Genomic DNA, 22,841 nt, shown 5'->3' on the forward strand with positions numbered 1-22,841 from the left:
ACTGTAGGGGTGCCATGTGTACGATAATTATCCTACATGTACGATTATTTTAGGTCCGGTATGATGTACGATACATACCTTAGGTATATACGTATGTGTGTATGTGTTTAATTAGAAATTTATACTAAAATATTTTGGAAATAAGTCAATCATGTAACTCCCCAATAATTATGCTGAAAGTGTGTACGATAATTTTTTTTTGAAAAACGAGAATTTTAAGGCTCATGTACGATAATCCAGTGGTAATAGTGTCAACATCATCAACATGTCCGGCCGTCCAAAAAGTTTATCATATATATCTTCATTTAACTTTGTTCTGTAAGTATGACAAGGTAAAATAAATGAAGCTAAAGCTTTATTTAATGCTATAGGTGTCATTATATTAATTAAAAGCTTGAAAGCTTAATTATATTTTGAGATATTAAGCGATATTGAAACACGATTTCTCGTGCGGTATTGGAGTCGCGTCGTACATACAAAACGTGTTTTTAAATTGAACTAAGACTTTTTTTTAATTAAATATAGATATTTATAAGTAATGAATATATATTATACATGTTTTATGAACAATTACTTGTAGATATACAGTATAATTTGATTTAATAGCTATAATTAGGTGAAGGCCAAAACTAGCCTAGGCTACCCTAAGCTAGGTCGGTGTAGATATTTGCTATTGAAAATTAATATTAACTGTGTCCTAGGAATTAAGCTGTACCTTAGTATTTATAACTAGCCATAATTGGTAGTAACATGAAATTCTGGTTGAGTAAGTTTTTCATTTGTGATAACAATGCTTTTTATGTGTTGCAGAGATTCCGTGAATCACTTAGAAATACGCATGTCCTAGATTAGGTTAGGTAAGTGGGATACAGAAGCGCGATACCTAAACAAGCCAAGATAGTGGATCAGACCGTGTTAGAAAGCGAGATTGCAACATACAGAAGGTCCAAAACTTGAACTTGGTGCCTTTGTACAGCAGCGGCCAGTTCCTCGCACGTTCATTAAAAAGGGACATAAACTTACCTAAACTTTCCCCCCCCCCCTGACCTAACCTACAAGCCTGTGATTAATAAAGGTGACTGCTATTGTACATACACCCCTTGAGTTTAATTGGTATCAAGAAGCTGTTTTTAAGTCGATTTTTGTAACATTTTGGCCTGGGGGTGTATGTACGATAGCGGCCACCCGTATGTATTATGATGTCTAACTTAGAATACGGCAGTGTAAGTAGGTTTCATATGAAATAGATATCAGGTTATTATAAATGGTAATTTTTTTTACCGTATTAAAGGATATAATATTTTTTCATTAAAGTATTTCTCAATCTTATCTTTCTTATTTTCAGTTAGATTTGTGTTTGTTTGTATCACCAAATATTTGTAAGTTTGGACCTTCTATATACATGTGCCTCTGCGTCGATGACAATTTATGGTAAAATTATACAATAATACAATGACTTATGGAGAAAACAAGACTATTAAATGATGTATTTTAAGGTGATTTGAATGATTTTGATAAAGAGGACTGGTGGAAACCCGTAGTTTTTCCAACGCAATCACCAACCTTCGTTTTTTAATAATGAACTTGGCAGTTAAAAACGTACAAATAGATGTTAGCAGTAGGCGGTAGATACTGGGTAGCGGTGGGAAAGCCCCTGCCTCTTCTGCCGGCTGCAATCTAATTGAGGTTACAGTTTGCCAAAGGGGAGACAACCTTGCAGGGTAACTACCTTCCGCAGCTAATTGAGGTTACAGTTTGCCAAAGGGGAGACAACCTTTCAGGGAAACTACCTTTCGCAGCTAATTGAGGTTACAGTTTGCCAAAGGGGAGACAACCTTGCAGGGTAACTACCTTCCGCAGCTAATTGAGGTTACAGTTTGCCAAAGGGGAGACAACCTTTCAGGGTAACTACCTTCCGCAGCTAATTGAGGTTACAGGTTGCCAAAGGGGAGACAACCTTGCAGGGTAACTACCTTCTGCAGCTAATTGAGGTTACAGTTTGCCAAAGGGGAGACAACCTTGCAGGGTAACTACCTTCTGCAGCTAATTGAGGTTACAGTTTGCCAAAGGGGAGACAACCTTGCAGGGTAACTACCTTCCGCAGCTAATTGAGGTTACAGTTTGCCAAAGGGGAGACAACCTTTCAGGGTAACTACCTTCCGCAGCTAATTGAGGTTACAGTTTGCCAAAGGGGAGACAACCTTTCAGGGAAACTACCTTTCGCAGCTAATTGAGGTTACAGTTTGCCAAAGGGGAGACAACCTTGCAGGGTAACTACCTTCCGCAGCTAATTGAGGTTACAGTTTGCCAAAGGGGAGACAACCTTGCAGGGTAACTACCTTCCGCAGCTAATTGAGGTTACAGGTTGCCAAAGGGGAGACAACCTTGCAGGGTAACTACCTTCTGCAGCTAATTGAGGTTACAGTTGCCAAAGGGGAGACAACCTTGCAGGGTAACTACCTTCTGCAGCTAATTGAGGTTACAGTTGCCAAAGGGGAGACAACCTTGCAGGGTAACTGCCTTCTGCAGCTAATTGAGGTTACAGTTTGCCAAAGGGGAGACAACCTTTCAGGGTAACTACCTTCCGCAGCTAATTGAGGTTACAGTTTGCCAAAGGGGAGACAACCTTGCAGGGTAACTACCTTCCGCAGCTAATTGAGGTTACAGTTTGCTAAACAGGAGACAACCTTTCAGGGTAACTACCTTCCGCAGCTAATTGAGGTTACAGGTTGCCAAAGGGGAGACAACCTTTCAGGGTAACTACCTTCCGCAGCTAATTGAGGTTACAGTTTGCCAAAGGGGAGACAACCTTGCAGGGTAACTACCTTCCGCAGCTAATTGAGGTTACAGTTTGCCAAAGGGGAGACAACCTTGCAGGGTAACTACCTTCCGCAGCTAATTGAGGTTACAGTTTGCCAAAGGGGAGACAACCTTGCAGGGTAACTACCTTCCGCAGCTAATTGAGGTTACAGTTTGCTAAACAGGAGACAACCTTTCAGGGTAACTACCTGCCTGGTGTTCATACCTCGTTAACCCTTTTACCCCCAGGCTATTTGGAACTTTCCAACCCTTAACCCCCTGGGGTTATTTTTTTTTTCAAGCACATTTTGCAGTATATTTTTTTTTTAGATTGCTCTAACAGTCTTAATTTTTGTCATAGAGAGGTCAGGTTGGTCTCATTCTCTTGGAAAATGCCCGAAGTTTCTCAAAAAATTATCAAAAATATGCAAAAAAAAATATAAATAGCAGTTTTTTCCAAGAACATACCGGTACGTCCATGGGGGTAAAGGGATGAGTTTTGTGAAACGTACCAGTACGTCTTTTTGGAGTAAAAGGATTAAAAGTTTTAACTGCCGTATCCTAGCTTCGATGTTATCCTTCTCCTATGAGTAAAGAACTCAGGTTTGTATAATTAGGAAAATACAAATTACTTTTTACATTTTTCATTTTTAATGTGGGTTAGACAAATTAATTTAAAACCTTGTAAAAATACTATTGAGTAGCCGTTCAATGTGAGGATCTGTAGAAAATGCCTTTTACAGTACTGCTACTGGAGGCATCGATGTCGTGCAGTTACCGAGGGGATTGCGTCTAAAATTGAATTGTACATAAAAATTAGCTAAAGTAATTGTAAAATGAAAATTTTGTACTAGAAAATCGATTTTGTTTAAAAAAATTTTTACTCTGATGTTGATATTTATTATGCTTATACATTGCTCTAGTACATGTTCAGATATAATGCTGTATTTAATACATTGGATTTTATTGATTACTGTACTGTATTATGTGCTGATATTCTCCATGACAATTTCAGAAGCTTTTGCCATGACGTCGAAAATGTACGACGCCATACTCGAGGCTCTGGGGACGTCGCGCTTCGTCGCCACGGGTCAGGTTGGAGGCAGATGCATCAACGAGGGGGAAGTGGATCACGGAAAAGGTACAGCATTTGAAGTACGTTAACTCCTTCATATAAAATTTTCTAGTACTGTATGTGGAAAAGGTATTTCATCCTTATCATGTCTTTTCAAACGGTATTTTGATAAATTATATGTGATTCAAATGAACGAGTTATTGCACAGTTCTCTTCAATCACATGTCCCTTTTCTACCTTGCTCTCTGAGCCATTATATGAGTTATTCACCGCTTTATTCCATTTAAACCACTTCACTGACTTATCCAATTTCCTAATCATCTCAATTTTTGAAATTATGACGTCCATATGATTTTCAATTGTGCTTCACCACACTTCCCCTTGTCTGCATTTCCCCCCCCCCCCACACACACATGACCATTATCTTTTGATTTGTTATAAGTCAAGAATTTGAATCAGACATATGACAAAAGAAGGAAAGAAGAATTAGACTATAAAGAGTTTGGGGTGGGGGGACAACAAATGGAAAGACTCATTAGATATGAAACATGTTGAAATGAAGATCTAGGCTTAAATTGCCTAGAATTCAAGGGAGCTGGGAAAAAAATCTGTAGGTCTGACTCCACGTAGAGGTTACTACTTAATGGTGTAGTACAGAAAAGTACACTATAGATATAGGTCAAATTGTGTTTGCTGCATATATACAGTTTTCATACCATCATACCTTTACAAATATTTTTTTTTCTTTCTTTTTAACAGTGTGATGAAGAAATATCTCCTTTTTAAGTCTTCCCGGACTTTAATCTATTTGTCAATACGAAGGGTATATAGTTTAGTTCCCCATTTTCAAAGTGAAACTTTTGATGGGCAGCTGATAAGGTCAGGGCCCTGAAGTCAGTCGGCATGGGTTGATGGGAAAGCAGCATTTACGAAACTTATGAGCAGTTCATTTAAGATCAGGTTAATGATGACAGTAGGGCTATTATTGAGGCAGTTCTCAACATGTTTTAAACATGTTCCTTGGTAGTGCTATTTTAATAGCTTAGAAAGGACTGAAGAGGCTCGTTTTATATATAATTTCTCCCTCATCTGTAATTCCTCTGGTTTTTAATGTTCAAGAATATTGGCCAAAAGATGAAGACTAGTTTATCTGAATAGCCGTAGTATTACCACCAGCTAAGTTACAACCCAAGTTGGAAAAGCAGGATGCTGTAAGCCCAAGGACTCCATTAGGGAAATATAGCTCAGTCAGGAAACAGATAGAATAGTGTTTATGAGTGCACCCTCAAGCAAGAGAACTCTAACCCAGGACAGTGGAAGACCATGGCACAGAGGCTATGACACTATCCAAGACTGGAGAACAATGGTTTGATTTTGGAGTGTCCTTCTCCTAGAAGAGCTGCTTACCGTAGCTAGAGAGTCTCTTCTACCATTACCAATAGGAAAGTAGCCACTGAACAATTGCAGTGCAGTAGTTAACCCCTGGAGAGAATAGCTGGAAAAAGACATCTATGGAAAGGTGAAAAAATCTCATTGAAAAAGAAAGGGGTTACTTGAAATGCATGGGGTTTTTGGTTTTGATCGATGCGATAAGAAATTTATAGTTAAATGGATAAATAGTAGAATACAGTACAGAAAAGGAATGATAATAGAGATGCTTATTACAAAAATTTCCCATATCTATTATTTTAAAATGTTTTCAAAACCATGGTTAGAATATTTAATTTTCTTTTTCAGATTACAGTATTGACACCTACACGAAGTTGAAGTATTGACGACACCGCTGAAGAATTGGTTGAGGGAAATATCCACCGCTCTACTGATTGGAAGTTCTCAATAAATGTTTTTTTTCCTTGATCACCAAATAGACTTACATAGGCCTACACTGTAACTTTATCTTGACATCAGGAAATGAATTTACAACCTATGTGCCATCAATAGTTTGTTAAAGAGATGTGCACTTTATTAGGTTAGGTTAAGAAATTGAGTGTTATGGAGACTTGCACTTTATCAGGTTAGGTTAAGAAATTGAGTGTTATGGAGATATGCACTTTATCAGGTTAGGTTAAGAAATTGAGTGTTATGGAGATATGCACTTTATTAGGTTAGGTTAAGAAATTGAGTGCTAAGGAGACGTGCACTTTGCTAGGTTAGTTTAGATTAGGTTAAAAAACTAAATGTTGGAGAATTGGTAATGTTACTCCACTATGTAAATGTGTTTGTGGTAGCTCAAGTCTAACTGATTGCCACCCAATTTCCATAACTCCCATATTATCTAAAGTCTTTGAACGTCTTCTGGCAAAACGTTTTAATAGGTTTGCTGAAATCAATTACATCATATAATTTAGCTATAAGATACAGTAGTATATATAAAACGTTTTTTATATTGCGCTGAAGACTGCTAGGGAGAAATTTGCTTCTTATTTAGGGGAAAATTGTCAGTTTGTGTAGGGAGTCTAGGGACTTCCGACTTCATTATTCCAGACTCCATGTTTTTCTGGGCTCGACCTGTGTTGCTCCGTGAAACGCTCCTCTAGCACCATTTCTAAGGTATAAATACTGCTAAAAAACCCGAGAAAAAGTTGCATGGAATGCCAGGAATATACCCAGCTCGCTCACTCTAAAAGAGCGTCGGTATAGTAACTGGGGCGTGTTAGAACCATTACCAGAGGTCCCTTACCAATTAGTCCTCCCCGATACTACGAGGTACCGTTCTACATCCAACCACTGCCTTCTACTACGACTACCCTCTCCTCCCCCCATCCCTACCACTACCCACGCTTCTTCCCTCATTCCTTTTCTAGCACCAGTGAGATTCGGACGTGTTGCTTTCATAGCTTTGTGTTTCGGTGTTTTTGAAGATGTCAGTCGTTTCAGAGATCCCTGCTCCCAAGTTGAGTATTATAATTGTCTGTTTCGATAATTCTAGGTAGCGACACACGTTAACTTTATAGTTTTGTTTGTTTTTAGTCTCAGCTGTTGTGCATGATGCCTTCCCTTACGGGTATATTGACGGCCATTGAATAATATTACTATGTCATATGAACATTTTGTTTGAATCAGTAAATCTCAGATGACAAAAAGAATTTATTATTATTATTATTATTATTACTTGCGGAGCTACAACCCTAGTTGGAAAAGCAAGATGCTCTAAGCCCAAGGGCTCCAACAGGGGAAATACCCAGTGAGGAAAGGAAAATAAAATATTTGAAGAAGAGTAACAACATTAAGATAAATATTTCCTTTTAAAAACTTTAACAAAACAAGAGGAAGAGAAATAAGATAGAATAGTGAGCTTGAGTGTACCCCCAAGCAAGAGAACTCTAACCCAAGACGATTTTTATACATGTATATAATTTCTTTTAATTGAATTGGTACAGTACCGCTTTATCGATGCTTATGGTTGAATGATGTAACTCAGATGTTGGTAAATAGAATTTCTTGCAGATGAATGGCCTTCAAAATTTTGCGAAGGTTATGCAGTCACTCCTGTCTGTTTGTTTGTATGTAAGCAACTTTACACAAAAACTGTTTTACCGATTTTGGCCAAACTTGGTGGTCATGTTTGGTTTGACCCAAGGATGAATCTGTAACATTTTAATTAAAGTACATGTAAGTACACAGTACGCCGCAGTACTTCAAAAATAATCGCAATGCTAAGTAGATCGCAAGTATTGTGTTAGTTTATTTTTCCGTGAACATTATGGAAAAACTACTAAACAATTTCAACGAAACATGGTGGACATAGTCTGGCCTATTCTTTACAGATTCTCCTCTGTCCTTATATACCTGACAACACTGAGATTACCAAACAATTCTAGGAGAAGGACACTCCAAAATCAAACCATTCTTCTCTAGTCTTGGGTAGTGCCATAGCCTCTGTACCAATGGTCTTCCACTGTCTTGGGTTAGAGTTCCCTTGCTTGAGGGTACATTCGGGCTCACTATTCTGTCTAACTTCTCTTCCTCTTGTTTTGTTAAAGTTTTTATAATTTTTATGGGAAATACTTATTTCAATGTTGTTCCTGTTCTTAAGATATTTTATTTTTCCTTCTTTCCTTTCCTCGCTGGGCTATTTTCCCTGTTGGGGCCCCTGGGCTTATAGCATCCTGCTTTTCCAACTAGGGTAGTAGCTTAGCATTTGATAATAATAATGATAATGTGGGGTATGACCCAAGAACAAAGCCATTAGATTTTGGAGAAAATATGTTGAAGTACAAGTAAGCATTGTAGTTATGACTGAAATAAGAATGCTTTGCATGGCAAAGGCATCCTCTTGGCTGAGTGCCCCTCTTGTTATTTATGTTGATAGAGATATGTCGTCAGTAATTGCCTCCTACGACAGGCAAATGTTCAATTATGTATCGTTACATAAACGGTGACATTATATCACCGTGCGTGTAATGCACGAGTAAATCTGTCCCTTATGGTGCAGTGTGCAAGGCATACTTTGAGCCGTTGTGCAAAACATATGAAATGGTTAATGAGCAAGAAAGGTTTTGCATTGGGAGCTATCAGTCCATTGCTATTTTAACCCTTTTACCCCCCAGGCTATTTGGAACTTTCCAACCCTTAACCCTTGGGGGTTATTTTTTTCAAGCACATTTTGCTGTATATTTTTTTTAAATTGCTCTAACAGCCTTAATTTTTGTCATAGAGAGGTCAAGTTGGTCTCATTCCCTTGGAAAATGCCTGAAGTTTCTCAAAGAAATTTATCAAAAATATGCCCAAAAAAATGTAAATAGCAGTTTTTTGCAAGGACGTACCGGTACGTCCTTGGTGGTAAAGGGATGAGTTTTGTGAAACGTACCAGTACATCCTTTGGTGGTAAAAGGATTAATATTTATCATATATTGAATATGTATGTACTGTATAGCTTTTTAATAGATACCTGTCATTAAACATTATCTGACGGATAATTTGATTCCTGGATTTTGGATACAGTACTTACACCTTCAATTCATATGTATGATTAGAAAAATGATTGTTTTTATTGCCAGCAGTTAGTAATTTTATTTATCATTTGTAGATGTCACAGTAAGTTAAATTTCAATTTATCTATATGATTGAATAAATGATGGTTTTACTACCAGCCTTATTTATTTTCACTTATCTTGTTTTTAGATATCACAGTTAAAACATCAAATTCTCGTCAGGCGAGGGCGATGTTCGACGGGGAGTTCGAAAGTCCGAAGGCCACGAAATTAACGGGGACAGTGAGGGTCCCCACTCCACACATAGTCGTAGACGACCCCGCGGGTGGAGTCGTGCTGTGCGGGGAATACCCGGACATGGCGCAGTTTGAATCGGCACACGGGAATGCTTGGGAAGCAGCTGGCAGAGTGAGTGCTTCTTGCGTTTGAGACTTGAAGATGTAATGTTATAATTCTTGATTGAAAATATAAATAATGTAAAAGATTCTCAAATTAATGCTATTTAACTTTTATAACATATTTACTTCTCTGGTTTTAATTGAATATTCTTTTAATCTTTATACTAAACGATATCGGTGTCAATGACCTTTGATGTCAAGATGACAGAGAACTTCGAATCAATCAATCAATCTCAGCTTTTAAAATATTTGGAGATACAAAACACAAATCCAACTGAAATTATAAATCTTCGATATTGTTTCAAAAGTAATGAAATACTGTATTAACCCTTTTACCCCCAGGCTATTTGGAACTTTCCAACCCTTAACCCTCAGGGGTTATTTTTTTTCAAGCACATTTTGGAGTATATTTTTTTTAAATTGCTCTAACAGCCTTAATTTTCGTCATAGAGAGGTCAGGTTGGTCTCATTCCCTTGGAAAATGCCTGAAGTTTCTCAAAGAAATTTATCAAAAATATGGAAAAAAAAAATGTAAATAGCCGTTTTTTGCAAGGACGTACCGGTACATCCATGGGGGTAAAGGGATGAGTTTTGTGAAACGTACCAGTACGTCCTTTGTGGGTAAAAGGGTTAACATTTACCATATATTGAATATGTATGTACTGTATAGCTTTTCCTATAGATACCAGTCATCAGACATTACCCTAGGGATAATTTGAATACTGGATTTTGGATGCTTACACCTTCAATTTATATGTATGATTAGAAAAATGATGGTATTTATTGCCAGCAGTTATTCATTTTATTTATCATTTGTAGATGTCAGAGTAAGTTAAATTTCAATTTATATGATTAAATAAATGATGGTTTTCAATATTTAAATTAGCCGGTGATTATATAGCTGCAACTCTGTTGCTCGACAGACAACTCTACGGAAAAACTCGCCAGCGATCGCTACACAGGTTGCGGGTGTGCCCAACAGCGCCATCTGTCGACCAGATACCCAGCTCTCAATGTAAACAAAGACTCAATTTTCAATATTAAACTTACCCGATAATCATGTAGCTGTCAACTCCGTTGCCCGACAGAATTCTATGGAGGGATACGCCAGCTATCACAATACTAGAAGGGGGTGTACTTACCAGCGCCACCTGTGGCCAGGTACTATAGTACTTCTTGTTGACACCTCCTCAATTTTTCCTCTGTCGTGCTTCCGGCAAGACGTTCTGGGATACGCTTATGTTCTTGGAGTATTTTCACGACTTTGGTGAAGTATTTCTCTTTGATTTCGGCTGTCGCTTTACTGGAAACCTTCTTATATTAGCTTAGATAGCTTTTATATAGTCCTGATTAACGGTTAACGATCTTTTGCTTGGATTTTGAAACCCCACTTGGCTAACTCTTTGGATTCAAGATGTCTGACATTTCACAAGCCCCCACCCATAGACGATGTAGGTCTTGTAATAGGCGTATTCCGAAGGCCTCGGTAGATCCTCACACCGCTTGTTCTGACTGTAGGGACAGGCCCTGTCAGTTAGAAAATCGATGTGAGGAATGCGCCGGACTTTCGGAACTTGATTTTGTCCGTCTTTTGAAATATTCAACTAAGTTAGAGAGAGGCAGAGTTAGGAGGAGTTCTCACTCTTCACTTTTTTCCTCACCTCATGATCCCCTACCTTTTCCTACCCCTGTAGTGGCTACCCCCGAACCTACTATTTGCCCTCAGCCTGATATGTCTGTTGTGTTGCGTGCTATTCAGGCCTTAGGCGATAAAGTAGAGTCAGTGGTTAGCGATCATAAGTCTCTTATGGCCGAAGTCAAGGAGCTTAAGGTCAAGAGTGGAGTGGGTGGTGTTAGTGCCAGTGCTGTGACGAGTGCTAGTGTCAGTGCAGTGCCAAGTGCTAGTGTCAGTGTCAGTGTGGTGCGTGAGGATACTTCTGTGCGTGCCAGTCGTCCTCCCAGTCCGGGACCTCTTGCAAGCTCCCAAGCCCAGGGGAGAAGCAATGTCGAAGGGCAAAAGGGTTCGGCAGGCCTTGATCGGCGCACAGAAGTATCCTCGGTGGTTGCGGGCGTGTCTTCCAGAGACCGTCACTCCCACCTGCAGACGATTGAGCCCGTCTTTTACTCGTCCGCTGATCAATTGTCAGGGAAGAAACGCTGGACTCAGGTCTCTAGACCACTCAAACGCAGAGTCCAGCACGCGAGTGCTCAACCGGGCTGCAGTCATTGGCTCAGCTCTGACTCGCCTCAGTCATCAGTCGACTGCACTCCGCCCAAGAGGAGTAAGGTTCTGCCGCAACAGATCTCTGCTGTTCAGGCTCTGCCTCAGCAGACCGTAGTGTCTGCCGACCCCAAGTTGTCTCTTCTGCAGTCCATGCAGTCACAACTTTCGGTCTTGATGCGTGAGTGTCGGGCTGTTGCGCCTCCGCCTCCGCCTGCACTTGCTCCGCCTGCGCTCGCTCCGCCTGCGCTCGCTCCGCCTGACCTCAGCACCGCCTGCCAGGCGTACGATGTTGAGCCACATTCTGAGTTTACTGTTCCCAGTGGTGTTCAGCCTCCGCCTTCCTTAAGGCAACCTCAGCAATGGGATCAGGAGGCTTATACCCCTCTTCCTCCGCTTCCACTTGCTGCTCCACCAGTGATGCAACACTCGGTCGAGGTACAACAACCCCTCCCAACCATGAGTCAGTCTCCTCAGCTCTCGCTGCAGCGAGCTCAACCCTCCTCTAGGCAAGCACCACAACACCTTAGCCTTGCGCCTCAGGAGCCTCAACTGGCGAGACATTTACTTCGTTCTGCGCAGCCTCTATCTCATCGCTCTCCGCTCACACCACAGGAACAGGAACTTACTACTCCGCTTCCGCCAACCACTCAGCAAGCGCAACCCTTGAGTTCAGCCACTCATGCCAGGAGTCAGCCTCCTCCACCCATGCGCCTACCTTCTGCTTCTGCTTTTGTTCAGCCTTTGCAGTCTGAGCCTCAGGTGTTCCCTCAACAGAGTCTTGAAGAGGAAACCACTAATATTGATGTTCCAGCTCGTACTGACTCTGCTGTTCAGCATACCTTTCCGATCTCTTCGCTACACTCTGGTGATGAGGCGTCTGATGATGAGGCGGCACACCTGGATCCCTCATCAGACGTGGATGAACCCAAGTCTTCCCCGCCTTCTATTGACTTTCGTAAGGTCTTGGCTCTGTTTAGGGAGGTATACCCAGACCACTTTGTCTCTGCTATTCCCCGCTCTCCACCATCTGAGTTTTCGCTGGGCATGCAGCCAGCTAAGTCTACCTTTACTAAGCTAGTCCTAGCAAGGTCCTCTAAGAGAGCGTTTAGGATCTTAGGGGAGTGGTTACAGACTAAGCAGCACCTTGGCAAGACTTCGTTCATGTTTCCTCCGACTAAGCTCACTTCTAAAGCGGGCGTTTGGTATGCCACAGGAGAGAAACCAGGCTTGGGAGTACCTGCCTCTGCCCAGGCTGACTTCTCAAGTCTGGTAGACTCGCCTCGTAGAACTGCAATGAGGCGCTCTAAGGTTTGCTGGACCTTCTCAGACCTTGATCACCTCCTGAAGGGTGTTTTTAGAGCATTTGAGATGTTCAACTTCCTAGACTGGTGCCTGGGGGCCCTCAGCAAGAAGACCTCCCCTGCGGACAAGGATTCTGCCATGCTCCTGATGTCCTGCATGGATAAGGCCATTAGAGATGGATCTGGCGAGCTTGCGTCGATGTTTGTATCAGGGGTTCTTAAGAAAAGGGAACAGCTTTGTTCCTTCCTTTCCTCCAGCATTACACCTTGTCAAAGGTCTCAACTCCTTTTCGCTCCGCTCTCGAAGTTCCTCTTCCCCGAAGAGCTGGTTAAGGAATTGTCTGCTGCCCTGATACAAAAGGACACACATGATCTTGTAGCCTCATCGGCTCGTAAGACTAAGGTTGCTACCTCAGTCCCTAGGACTTATCGCACCCCAGTAGCTGATACTCCTGCTACGAGGTTCATACCGCCCTTTCGTGGTAGAGCCCCCAGCCGAGGAAGCTCCCGTCCAGACTCTTCCAGGAGCAAGTCTAGGAAAGGTTCCAAGGCCTCTAAAGGAAGAAACTGACTCTCCGCATCTCCAGACAGCAGTAGGAGCCAGACTCAAGAGCTTCTGGCAAGCCTGGGAAAAGAGAGGTGCAGACGCACAGTCTGTCAGTTGGCTGAGGGAGGGTTACAGGATTCCATTCTGCCTCAAACCCCCTCGGACCACATCTCCCATCAACCTCTCTCCCAACTACAAAGAAGAGGACAAGAGGCTAGCGTTGCACCAGGAGGTGTCGCTACTTGTACAGAAGAAGGCAGTGGTTATAGTCCGGGACCATCAATCCCCGGGCTTCTACAACCGTCTCTTTCTGGTGGCCAAGAAGACAGGAGGTTGGAGACCGGTGCTGGACGTCAGCGCGCTCAATGCGTATGTCACCAAGCAGACGTTCACGATGGAGACGACGAAGTCGGTCCTAGCAGCGGTCAGGCAGGAGGACTGGATGGTCTCGTTGGACTTGAAAGATGCCTACTTTCACGTTCCTATTCATCCAGACTCCCAACCTTTCCTGAGATTCGTTTTTGGAAAGGTTGTCTACCAATTCCAAGCCCTGTGTTTTGGCCTAAGCACAGCTCCTATGGTGTTCACGCATCTGATGAGGAATATAGCAAAATTCCTCCACTTATCGGACATCAGAGCCTCCCTCTACTTAGACGACTGGCTGTTGAGAGCCTCCACGAGTCGTCGCTGTCTGGAGAGTCTCAACTGGACTTTGGACTTAATCAGAGAACTGGGTCTATTAGTCAACATAGAGAAGTCTCAGCTCATTCCCTCCCAATCCATAGTGTACCTGGGAATGGAGATTCGGAGTCAGGATTTTCGGGCTTTTCCATCGGCCCCAAGGATAAGCCAAGCCCTAGATTGCATCATGAGCATGCTGAAGAGGAGCAGTTGCACGGTGAGACAGTGGATGAGTCTCACAGGGACCCTTTCATCACTGGCCCTGTTCGTCGAACTAGGGAGACTCCACCTCCGCCCTCTTCAATTCCATCTTGCAGCTCATTGGGGCAAGGGTTTGACTCTCGAAGCAGTCTCTATCCCAGTCACCAAAGAGATGAAGACCACTCTCTTGTGGTGGAAGACCAATCTCCTTCTCAGGGAGGGCCTATCGTTGGCTATTCAGACCCCCAATCTTCATCTCTTCTCAGATGCATCGGACTCGGGCTGGGGTGCGACCTTGAACGGACGGGAATGCTCGGGAACGTGGAACGAAGAACAGGGAACGCTCCACATCAACTGCAAGGAGCTACTAGCAGTTCATTTAGCCCTGCTGAACTTCAAGTCCCTCCTGCTAGGCAAAGTGGTGGAGGTGAACTCAGACAACACCACAGCCTTGGCTTACATCTCCAAGCAAGGAGGGACCCATTCGAGGAGCCTATTCGAGATCGCAAGGGACCTCCTCATTTGGTCAAGAAGTCAAAACCTCACTTTGGTCACGAGGTTCATTCAGGGCAATATGAACGTCTCAGCAGATCGCCTAAGCAGAAGGAATCAGGTCATTCCCACGGAATGGACCCTCCACAAGAGTGTGTGCAACAGACTTTAGACCTTGTGGGGTCAACCTACCATAGATCTGTTTGCCACCTCCATGACCAAGAGACTTCCGCTGTACTGTTCCCCAGTTCCAGACCCTGCAGCAGTTCATGTGGATGCTTTTCTACTGAACTGGTCCCATCTCGACCTTTACGCATTCCCACCGTTCAAGATAATCAACAAAGTCCTGCAGAAATTCATCTCGCACGAAGGGACACGGCTGACGCTGGTTGCTCCCCTTTGGCCTGCAAGAGAATGGTTCACAGAGGTACTTCAATGGCTAGTCGACATCCCCAGGACTCTACCTCTAAGAGTGGACCTTCTACGTCAACCTCACGTAGACAGGTTACATCCAAACCTCCACGCTCTTCGGCTGACTGCCTTCAGACTGTCGAAAGATTCGCTAGAGCTAGAGGCTTTTCGAAAGAGGCAGCCAGTGCGATTGCCAGAGCTAGAAGGGTTTCCACTCGTAGAGTCTACCAATCTAAGTGGGAAGTCTTCCGGAGCTGGTGTAGAGCCAATTCAGTATCCTCTACCAATACCTCTGTGACCCAAATAGCTGACTTCCTATTACATCTTAGGAATGAGAGATCCCTTTCAGCCCCTACGATTAAAGGGTACAGGAGTATGTTGGCTTCAGTTCTCCGCCACAGAGGTTTGGACCTTTCTTCCAACAAGGACCTTCAAGACATCCTTAAGTCTTTTGAGACTTCTAAAGAGCGTCGTCTATCCACTCCAGGCTGGAACCTAGACGTAGTCTTAAGGTTCCTTATGTCACCTAGGTTCGAACCTCTCCAGTCAGCTTCCTTCAAGGACCTTACCCTCAAGACTCTTTTCCTCGTCTGCCTTGCAACAGCTAAGAGAGTCAGTGAGGTTCATGCCTTCAGCAAGAACATTGGTTTCACGACCGAATCTGCAACATGTTCTTTTCAGCTCGGATTCCTAGCAAAGAACGAACTTCCTTCACGTCCTTGGCCTAGATCGTTTGAAATACCTAGCCTCTCCAACATGGTAGGTAACGAACTAGAGAGAGTTCTTTGCCCTGTCAGAGCTCTCAAGTATTATCTTAATAGGTCTAAACCTATTCGAGGACAGTCAGAAGCCTTATGGTGTGCCATCAAGAAACCTTCGAGGCCCATGTCCAAGAATGGGGTTTCGTATTATATAAGGCTTCTGATTAGAGAAGCCCATTCTCACTTAAAGGAGGAAGACCTTGCATTGCTGAAGGTAAGGACCCACGAAGTAAGAGCCGTAGCTACTTCGATGGCCTTTAATAAAAACCGTTCTCTGCAGAGCATAATGGATGCAACCTATTGGAGGAGCAAGTCAGTGTTTGCATCATTTTATCTTAAAGATGTCCAGTCTCTTTACGAGAACTGCTACACCCTGGGACCATTCGTAGCAGCGAGTGCAGTAGTAGGTGAGGGCTCAGCCACTACATTCCCTTAATCCCATAACCTTTTTTAACCTTTCTCTTGAATGCTTTTATTGTTGTTTTTATGGTTGTTACGGTAGGCTAAGAAGCCTTCCGCATCCTTTTGATTTGGCGGGTGGTCAATTCATTCTTGAGAAGCGCCTGGGTTAGAGGTTGTGTAGAGGTCCTTTAGTAGGGGTTGCAGCCCTATATACTTTAGCACCTTTGGGTTGATTCAGCCTCCAAGAGGAACGCTGCGCTCAGTAAGGAAGACGAACTTAAAAAAGAGGCAGAGTAACGGTTCAATTCGACTTCCTTACCAGGTACTTATTATTTCATTGTTATTTGAGATAACTGTTATATGAAATATGGGATACTTAGCTATCCTTTAATCTTGTACACTGGTTTTCACCCACCCCCCTGGGTGTGAATCAGCTACATGATTATCGGGTAAGTTTAATATTGAAAAATGTTATTTTTATTAGTAAAATAAATTTTTGAATATACTTACCCGATAATCATGATTTAATTGACCCTCCCTTCCTCCCCATAGAGAACCAGTGGACCGAGGAAAAATTGAGGAGGTGTCAACAAGAAGTACTATAGTACCTGGCCACAGGTGGCGCTGGTAAGTACACCCCCTTCTAGTATTGTGATAGCTGGCGTATCCCTCCATAGAATTCTGTCGGGCAACGGAGTTGACAGCTACATGATTATCGGGTAAGTATATTCAAAAATTTATTTTACTAATAAAAATAACATTTTTCTCTCTGTCGAGGTGTCGACAAGACGTACTTTACTCGCTGTTGCTAAACTGGAGTTTTTCACATCTATTGGTGAAGTACTATATTCTAGTTTTGAGTTTTCGCAATGCAGGTGTTTTATCTTCATCTTAAATCTTGAACTCGTTTTGGATAGATTTAATTATGGTGACAAAGAGAGTATGGACTTTCTTTCTCTTTTAAATGGCTGACCCTTCCCTTAGACGGAAGTGTGTTTAGGCTTTTAGTAATTATCTTATCACGTTATAAATTATTTATAGATTTTCCTCTATATATTTTATATCTCTCCGCCTTTATTAGGCCTCTTCGATTAACTTTCCATTTATTATAAACATATAAAAATAAATTTTAATGTTTTGTTTATATGCGACCTTTCCTGAGAGTAGTCGGTCCTAACTTGGAAACCGAAGTTAATCAACGTTGAGCCCTTTATATCGTAATTAGCTTTTAAAGAGATAAGGATTTAAAACTTTTTAAATGTAATATTTTATGAAAGAATTTCTTTGATAGTCTTCGTACTGTTTTCAAAGATGAACTAACGTTTAGTTTATTTATGGTACGCAGTTGTTGACGTTCAGGACGTTCAACATGCACTCTATCGTTACGATAGAGAGAGAGTGTATCACGGTTTCACTTTGCAGTAAGAGTAAATCGATTCTGACGTTTTGTTCATTCTTTCTTAGCTTAAATGTTTTAAATTCTATTTTAAAGGAACTTTTTAATTGAAAAACCTTTCAGTTTTTTCCTTTAGTCAAATAACATGTTTTTTTGACGAAATATATTTGGGCTCTTCTCTTAGGTGCGAAATCAAGAGAGAAAGAGAGAGAGAGATAGAGACGGAGGGAGAGAGACGGAGGGAGAGAGAGGAGAGAAAACGTTCCGTTCAAGCGGGTAACGTTGTTCTCGAGTTACTCTCGTCCCTAGTCTCTGTACGGGGAGGAAGGATAAAACGTTTTTAGTTTTTTATTCTCGTCCCCAGGCTATGTGCGGTGAGAGATTGAAAACGTAGTTTATAGGAACTAGTGTTTAGTCTCTTTCCCAACCACTGATTTTTTTATCTTAAAATATGTTTTCTGTTTTTGCTGGTATTAATGAGCTTGCATTATACGACTGATTTCACAATTACTACCTTTTGATGAAGGGTAGAATTGCGTGTTTCAGGTAGAAATCAGTAAAAGTTTCGATTTCAGTGAAATAAGTGCAAAACAGAAAATCGAAGTGATAAAGTGATATGCGCAAAGTGTTACAGTGTTGCGTCCGAGGGTTCGTCTGTTCGTGCCTGTCGTTCACCTAGTCCGGGACCTCTTGCATGCTCCCAAGCCCAGGGGAGAAGTAATGTTAAACGACTTATGGGTTCGAGAGGCCTTGATCAACGAACAGACGTTTTCCCTCTATGGTATCGGGTGTATCTTACCAAGATCTCCCCTTCCATAAGACGAGAGAGACGTTGTTTCTCCTCGTCATCCGAAGGCTTTTCGCATAAGAAACCTGTCACAAGGTTTCGAAGCCCTTAAGCGAAAGTCAGTCCTTTCAGGACAGGTCCAGCGTCCTGGTTACAGCCATTAGGACAGCTCTGACCCTATGCAGTCATCGGATAACTGCTCGCCGCCTAACAAAAGCGTAACACAGACTCCGAGAGTCTTTTTTGTTGGCAAAGTGTTGCGGTCACAGACGTTACCCTCGTCTCTTACCACAACCATTTCCGTTGATCCTTAATGGGTTATATGGCAAGACATGCAGTATATGCTTGCCTCCCTTATGGAAGACTATTCTGCCGATTAGTCCGTTGAGTCTAGCCGTTTATCTCATTGATATCCTGGCTTTCAGCCAACCTAACGTTCCTTTGTGCTTACTGTTGACGTTGGCGTAGCTAAGTCACGTCAGTCAGGTTGTTTAGAACCACACTCGATGCGGTCTCGTGTGGTTTTTCAGCCGCATTTGGACGTTAGGCCACTTGCTGATGCTCCTGTTGACGTTCAAGACGTTCACTAACAATCGGAGTTGACTTGTTTTGACGCTGTGCGTCAACCTCCGCATTCTAGAGTTGTTTTGACTGCTCAGTCTAGGCAGTCAAAGCAGTCTCGAGTGGACGCTGTGCGTCCTCACGCACCTGTTGTGGTTGACAGTTTACAGACTGTCAAGCAGTTACATGACGTTGCGTTCTGGTCCGCTACTAATGCACCAGTGAGTGTGGACTCTGCTTGTAAAGCATTGCCACCACGGTAGGTCTCTCCCTTGCTTGAGACTCAGCTTTTATCGGACAAGGCTCCTGTAGATGAGGAAGTTGCTGTTCCCCCTCCTACTGATATTCCCTTGAGGACTCTGTCAGATGGAGAGGAGCCTAAAGCTGCTTAGCCCCCTATGGACTTTAATTAAATCATGATGATTTTTTTAAGGATCTTTGTCCGGATCTTTTTGTAACTGCTGCTCCTCGTTCGCCTAAACGTCAGAGCTTACACTAGGCCTAGCTACTTCGAAGCCGTTGTTTTTAAGCTAGTGCTCTCTCGCTCTCCTAGAGAGCTTTACGTTGGCTAGGCGACTGGTTTTTCACCAGGAGGAGTTTGGGGGATACAGCCTTTGCTTTCCCTTCTTTTAAACTGGCTTATAGAGCGAGAGTCTGATATGACACGAGAGAAGTTCTCGGCTTGGGAGTTCATGCCTCTGCCCAGATAGACTTCTCAAATCTCGTAGACTCTCCCTGGCGCCTGGCCAGGAGACGCTCCAAGTTTTTTACAGGTCAACTTCACAGCTGTTTTCGAGCCTTTGAAGTTTTGCTGTACAATTATGTCATGCATAAACAAGGCTTTCAGGGATGGAAAGCGGTACCGCCTCAGTCGCTAATCCCGTCTGTGGCCGCACCTGCTCCCGTAGACCCTAAATGGGCTTTGCTGCAAGACATGCAGTCCAAGCTTGCGTTCTTGATAAAGGACTTTAATGCGGAGAAGGTTGCTACCGAACCTTCTGGCCAACAACCTTCCAACCGGTCGGTTGTGCGCCCTGTTGACGCTGAGGTAACCTACTCGCGTCTGCCAGTTGAGGTGGTTCCTCCACCGATGCGACCCAGTGTGGGTTGCCAGCCGCACGTTGTCGTTAAGCGACGCTCGGAGGTGGTTGTTGACGTTCAGGACGTTCAACAACCAGCAGAGGTGACTTGTTTTGACGCAGTGCGTCAACCTCAGCAACCCGGCAGGGTGTTGACTGCACAACCCAAACGGTCTAGACAGTCTCGGGTTGACGCTGTGCTTCCTCGCGCACCCATGGTTATTGACAGTTCACAGACTGTGCAGCAGTTCCATGATGTTGCGTCCGGCTCCGTCACGCATGCACCAGTGCGACCGGACTCAGCGAGCCAGACGTTGCCCACTCCGTTGCCGTTTCCTCATCAGTTTTCGGATGAGGAACCCTCTGATGAGGACGTTGCTGAACAACAAGACGATCAGCCCCCAGAATAGATCAAGCCCTGCTATCCATACAGAAGATGCTGAAGAAGGAACGCTGCTCAGTCAGGCTGTGGATGAGTCTGGTAGGGACGCTGTCATCCGTGGAACAATTTGTGTCACTAGGAAGACTACACCTCCGTCCTCTTCATACCATCTAGCTTTTCACTGGAAAAAGGACAAGACGCTAGAAGCGGTCTCGATCCCGGTTTCCGAAAAGATAAAGTCTTGTCTGACTTGGTGGAAGGACTATATCAACCTAAGAGAGGGTCTTCCCCTGGCTGTTCAGACTCCCAACCACGTTCTCTTCTCGGACGCATCGGACGTGGGCTGGGGCGAGACACTAGACGGTCGGGAATGCTCAGGACTGTGGAACTCGAGTCAGAGGAGCATGCATATCAACTGCAAGGAGCTGTTGGCAGTACATCTGGCCTTGAAAAGCTTCAAGTCTCTCCTTCGAGGCAAAGTGGTGGAAGTTAACTCGGACAACACCACGGCCTTGGCGTACATTTCCAAACAAGGAGGTACCCACTCACTGACGTTGTACGAGATCGCAAGGGACCTGCTCATCTGGTCAAAAGGTCAAGACATCTCCCTAGTAACGAGGTTCATCCAAGGCGACTTGAACGTCATAGCAGATTGTCTCAGTCGGAAAGGGCAAGTAATTCCAACCGAATAGACCCTCCACAAGGATGTGTGCAAGAGACTTTGGGCCACTTAGGGTAAACCATCCATAGATCTCTTTGCAACCTCGCTGACCAAGAGGCTTCCAATCTATTGCTCTCCAGTCCCTGACCCAGCAGCAATATAGATGCTTTCCTCCTAGATTGGTCACATCTGGATCTCTACGCATTCCCACCGTTCAAGATTGTCAACAAGGTACTGCAGAAGTTCGCCTCTCACGAAGGGACAAGGTTGACGTTAGTTGCTTCCCTCTGACCCGCGAGAGAATGGTTCACCGAGATACTGCGATGGTTAGTAGACGTTCCCAGTAGTCTTCCTCTAAGGGTAGACCTTCTACGTCAGCCACACGTAAAGAAGGTACTCCAAAGCCTCCACGCTCTTCGTCTGACTGCCTTCAGACTATCGAAAGACTCTCGAGAGCTAGAGGCTTTTCGAAGGAAGCAGCCAGTGCGATTGCTAGAGCAAGGAGAGCGTCTTCCATTAGAGTCTACCAATCGAAGTGGGAAGTCTTCCGAGACTGGTGCAAGTCAGTTTCTGTATCCTCGACAAGTACCTCTGTAGCTCAAATAGCTGATTTTCTCTTATACCTGAGAAAAGGACGATCCCTTTCAGCTCCCACTATCAAGGGCTACAGAAGCATGTTGGCATCGGTCTTCCGGCATAGAGGCTTAGATCTTTCCAACAATAAAGATCTGCAAGACCTCCTTAAGTCTTTTGAGACCACCAAGGAGCGTCGTTTGGCTACCCCTGGTTGGAATTTAGACGTGGTACTAAGATTCCTCATGTCAGACAGGTTTGAGCCGCTACAATCGGCCTCCCTGAAAGATCTCACTCTTAAGACTCTTTTCCTGGTATGCTTAGCCTCGGCTAAAAGAGCCAGTGAGATTCATGCCTTCAGCAAGAACATCGGATTTTCGTCAGAAAAAGCCACTTGTTCGCTGCAACTTGGTTTTCTAGCCAAAAATGAGCTGCCTTCTCGGCCTTGGCCTAAATCTTTCGATATCCCCAGCTTATCGGAGATCGTAGGCAATGAACTAGAAAGAGTCTTATGCCCTGTGAGAGCTCTTAAGTTCTATTTAAAGCGTACTAAACCTTTACGAGGCCAATCTGAAGCTTTATGGTGTTCAGTTAAGAAACCATCCTTGCCTATGTCAAAGAATGCTTGGTCAGACTTTATCAGATTGTTAATACGAGAAGCTCATTCACATCTGAGTGAGGAAGACCGAACTTTGCTTAAGGTGAAGACGCACGAAGTTAGAGCTGTAACAACTTCCGTGGCCTTTAAGCAAAATATATCTCTGCAAAGTATAATGGACGCAACCTATTGGAGAAGCAAGTCAGTGTTCGCGTCATTTTACTTGAAAGATGTCCAGTCTCTTTACAAGAACTGCTACACACTGGGACCATTCGTAGCAGCGAGTGCAGTAGTGGGTGAGGGCTCAACCACTACAATTCCCTAATTCCTTATCCTTTTAATCTGTCTCTTGAAGTGTTGTTTTTTTATGGGTCGTCCGGAAGGCTAAGAAGCCTTTCGCATCCTGGTTGATTTGGCGGGTGGTCAAAGTCATTTCTTGAGAGCGCCTAGATTAGGGGTTTGATGAGGTCCTGTTGTATGGGTTGCAACCCTTGATACTTCAGATCCTAGGGGTCGATCAGCATCCTAAGAGGATCGCGAGGCTCCGTAAGGAAGACGTACTTAAAAGGCAGAGTAAT

General features: G+C 43.4%; 1 protein-coding gene across 7 annotated transcripts in view; it reads left to right on the forward strand.

The window, feature by feature from the left end:
- Positions 1–247: 247 nt before the first annotated feature.
- LOC137637329 (ketosamine-3-kinase-like) overlaps positions 248–22,841 on the forward strand; it is a 40,424-nt gene continuing 17,830 nt past the window's right edge. For 4 of the 7 annotated variants that reach the window (XM_068369571.1, XM_068369570.1, XM_068369568.1 and 1 more), the window contains exons 1-3: positions 248–318; positions 3,815–3,940; positions 8,999–9,216. In XM_068369571.1, coding sequence (XP_068225672.1) covers positions 3,826–3,940; positions 8,999–9,216 — 333 coding nt within the window. In that variant the 5' untranslated portion in view covers positions 248–318; positions 3,815–3,825. Of the gene's footprint in view, positions 319–3,814; positions 3,955–5,611; positions 7,004–8,998; positions 9,217–22,841 lie in introns of those variants that run through there. The other 3 variants (XR_011043556.1, XR_011043558.1, XR_011043557.1) reach the window with 3 other exon arrangements.

This window comes from Palaemon carinicauda, unplaced genomic scaffold, assembly GCF_036898095.1.
Source record: "Palaemon carinicauda isolate YSFRI2023 unplaced genomic scaffold, ASM3689809v2 scaffold663, whole genome shotgun sequence".
Taxonomy (NCBI): Eukaryota; Metazoa; Arthropoda; class Malacostraca; order Decapoda; family Palaemonidae; genus Palaemon; species Palaemon carinicauda.